Source organism: Bipolaris sorokiniana (assembly GCF_000338995.1).
Source record: "Bipolaris sorokiniana ND90Pr unplaced genomic scaffold COCSAscaffold_94, whole genome shotgun sequence".
Taxonomy (NCBI): Eukaryota; Fungi; Ascomycota; class Dothideomycetes; order Pleosporales; family Pleosporaceae; genus Bipolaris; species Bipolaris sorokiniana.
In genome coordinates, this window is record NW_006911987.1 from 1 (window position 1) to 2,825 (window position 2,825).

The following is a 2,825-nucleotide window of genomic DNA, read 5'->3' on the forward strand; positions in this document are numbered from 1 at the left end:
AGTTCATTTAGTCCTATCTAGTTCGTCAGAGGACTCGCCACGCAGTTCTTGTGCCTTCATGATGACTGAGAACACCCATCAGAAACCAAAAGACCTTTTTGAGCCTGCTGTGAATACTGCAGACACAGACGAGTCACCGCCCCAAGCGACCTGTAAGGATGTCGAGTGGAAAGGCAATATGCTTAAGCATATATTTAGCCAGGTACTTGGCATAAGCGTTGCTGATTGCACAGATGACCGTTCGCTGGACAGCCTGGGTGGTGATGCACTTGCAGCTGTGCAGATAGTTAGGGCGCTCGCTGAGAAAGGTATCCACGCGAATACCGATGACATCTTACGCAGACCGATCAAATTCAATATGATGGTTAAGGAGAGACAGCCACTTGTCAAACCATCTCAAGCTGCGAAGCTTAAAGATGAGATTAACATTCCATATCCACTGTCCTCTGCTCAGCAATTTTACATCAATCATCAAGGTCAAGACTGTTCTATAACTGAGAGTGTTTACCTACGCACCACTTCTCCGGTGAGCGAGGCAGTTGCTTCCAGAGCGCTTGGCTTGTTGGTGAAGCAACACTCTGCGCTTAGGTTACGCTTCTACCGTCAACCCAGTGGTGAACATTTTCAAGTTGTGACTTCAGATGTTGACAACTCCTATCGGGTGTGTTTCCATGACGAATGCGATACGTTGGACGGCATAGCATCGTTGGCTTCAGCGGCAGCACCGTTTGACATAGAGAAGGGTCCTGTTGTGGTTCTTCACTCCATTGAACAGAGTGGTAGCCAGTTGTTATACTTACGCGCGCATCCTCTTGTTGCGGATGCCATGTCATGGCATGTTATTTTGCCTACGTTGGACCAACTACTGCAAGATAAAGAGCTGTTCGAAGCCAACCGCAGCGGAAGCGCCTCCTACCAACAGTGGGCTCGACAATTAGCCAAAACAAAGCGCAAAACCGCTGAGCCCAATACAAAGCTTCGTGCAGAGGGCCTGAACAGAGACACTGCCCAGACCGGTGTTATCAAAGGATTTGCAAACAGCAATGTCTTACCAGGCTCCTGTATTGGCAAGCTATCGGTCGAAAACACCCATCAACTCCTTAGAAATGGCCAGCGAGTCTTGCGAACTGACGCAACCGATTTGCTACTCGCTGCCCTATTTCAGTGTGTGACGAAACATCAAAGGGTGTGGGTTGAAAACCATGGTCGTGATACAGGTATTGAAGATCTCAGTGTTGCGGGCACAGTTGGACGTTTCGCTTTATTTCAGCCGATAGAATTGCCACAGGAACTGTTTGACAGTGTCGATGTCTTGGAGATTCTTAGAACAATTAAAGATTTCCGGCGGAAGGTTCATGAGGGATCAGTTTCCCTGCAACAAGAACGGATCGAGAATTTCCGGACAATTTGCAATATCGGAGACGTCACATTTCAATGGCTCAGTCTTGACTTGAACAGATCGCAAAGCCTTTCACTTCTACAACAGTTGCCGCCATCATCCTCGTGGAGTCATTCGGTCCCTACAGCGCCACAGGCACGCCTCCAGCTCTGTGCTTGGTTGGAAGGGGGTCAGCTACATTTCCGATGTTTCCACGCAGACTCTCAAGTAGAAGCTGAATCTATGGTAGAGAGACTGCAGGGTGCTCTTCAGGCTTTGAACAAGGCACTAGAGACTCGAACAAGCGAGTGGACCGCTGCTGACTTTCCTCTATTCAAAGGTAGCTCAGGTGACCTTCGACGGTTGATGAGCCGACTTGGCACAGTGCTACAACTTTCAGATGTTCGAGATGTAGAGGATCTGCTTTCTTGTTCTCCTGTCCAGAAAGGTATGCTTATGGCCGAGCTTCGCGATAGCATGCAGTATATCACGCGGTGGATGTGGGAAGTAAAAGCACCAGCAGGACAAACACTCGACATTAAGCGACTCGAAGTGGCATGGCAAAGTGTTGTGCAGCGGCACACAGCTCTTCGCACGATGATCTTAGCGGACGCAGAGAAGGGCAGGTTTTATCAATTGACAATGAAGCGCACGATCGCTCGTGTCACGTTTCCGTCATCACAGCCGCTTCTAGGCAATCTCCAGCCATTGTCGCCCCCAGCTCAGTTGACTCCATCTGATATTTTTCTATCCACGCATCATCTAGCTATCTTCCCTATAAGCAAAGATGGAACCAGTTGCTTCGTGCAGCTAGACATTCACCATGCCTTTATCGATGGTTCTAGCAGGGCCATTATAGAAAAAGACTTTGTCGAAGCGTATGGCCAAGAAACGAGCGCCTCTTTAGCACCCGCTAGTCCGTACTCTCTCTATGTTGCAGAAGCTGAGAATCGATCTGTGTCGAACCAAGCCTCACTAGCCTTCTGGAAAGAGCATATAAATAAGAGCGGCTCGCAGATTGAAACGTGTTGTATTAAGCGCTTACCATGCAGCTCAGACAAGGACTCTGAGAGAGGAAAGGAATCAGCACAACAGCTCCGTCCTGCCGGCATCGTGGTAAACACGGAGCTTCAGGAGCCAGCACGTGTGCGAGAGTTCTGTATGCGCTACGAAGTCACGATAGCCGATCTATTTCAGGTGGCCTGGGGTCTTATGCTTCGTCTTTACGTCGGTACTTCCTCACCTTATTGGGGATGTCCAGTTAGCGACCGTGACACACAAATTACTGGCATACACGATATGGTTGGAGTCTTCCTCAATTGTCTTGTCTGTCGGTTAGATGCGGTTGATTCTGACTCTGTGGTGGAGGTTTTGCACAGATTCCAGAAAGATCAGCAGCAACGCATGCAGCATGCGACCTGTCCACTGGAAGACGTACAACATGTGC

At 49.1% G+C, this 2,825-nt stretch overlaps 1 protein-coding gene across 1 annotated transcript; it reads left to right on the forward strand.

Moving 5' to 3' along the window:
• Positions 1-61: 61 nt before the first annotated feature.
• Positions 62-2,812, forward strand: COCSADRAFT_165904 (uncharacterized protein; the record flags this gene model as incomplete). The annotated part of the gene is made up of 1 exon (XM_007708005.1): positions 62-2,812. A coding segment is annotated over one exon (2,751 nt), but the record flags the coding sequence as incomplete, so codon positions are not given.
• Between the last annotated feature and the right edge of the window lie 13 nt (positions 2,813-2,825).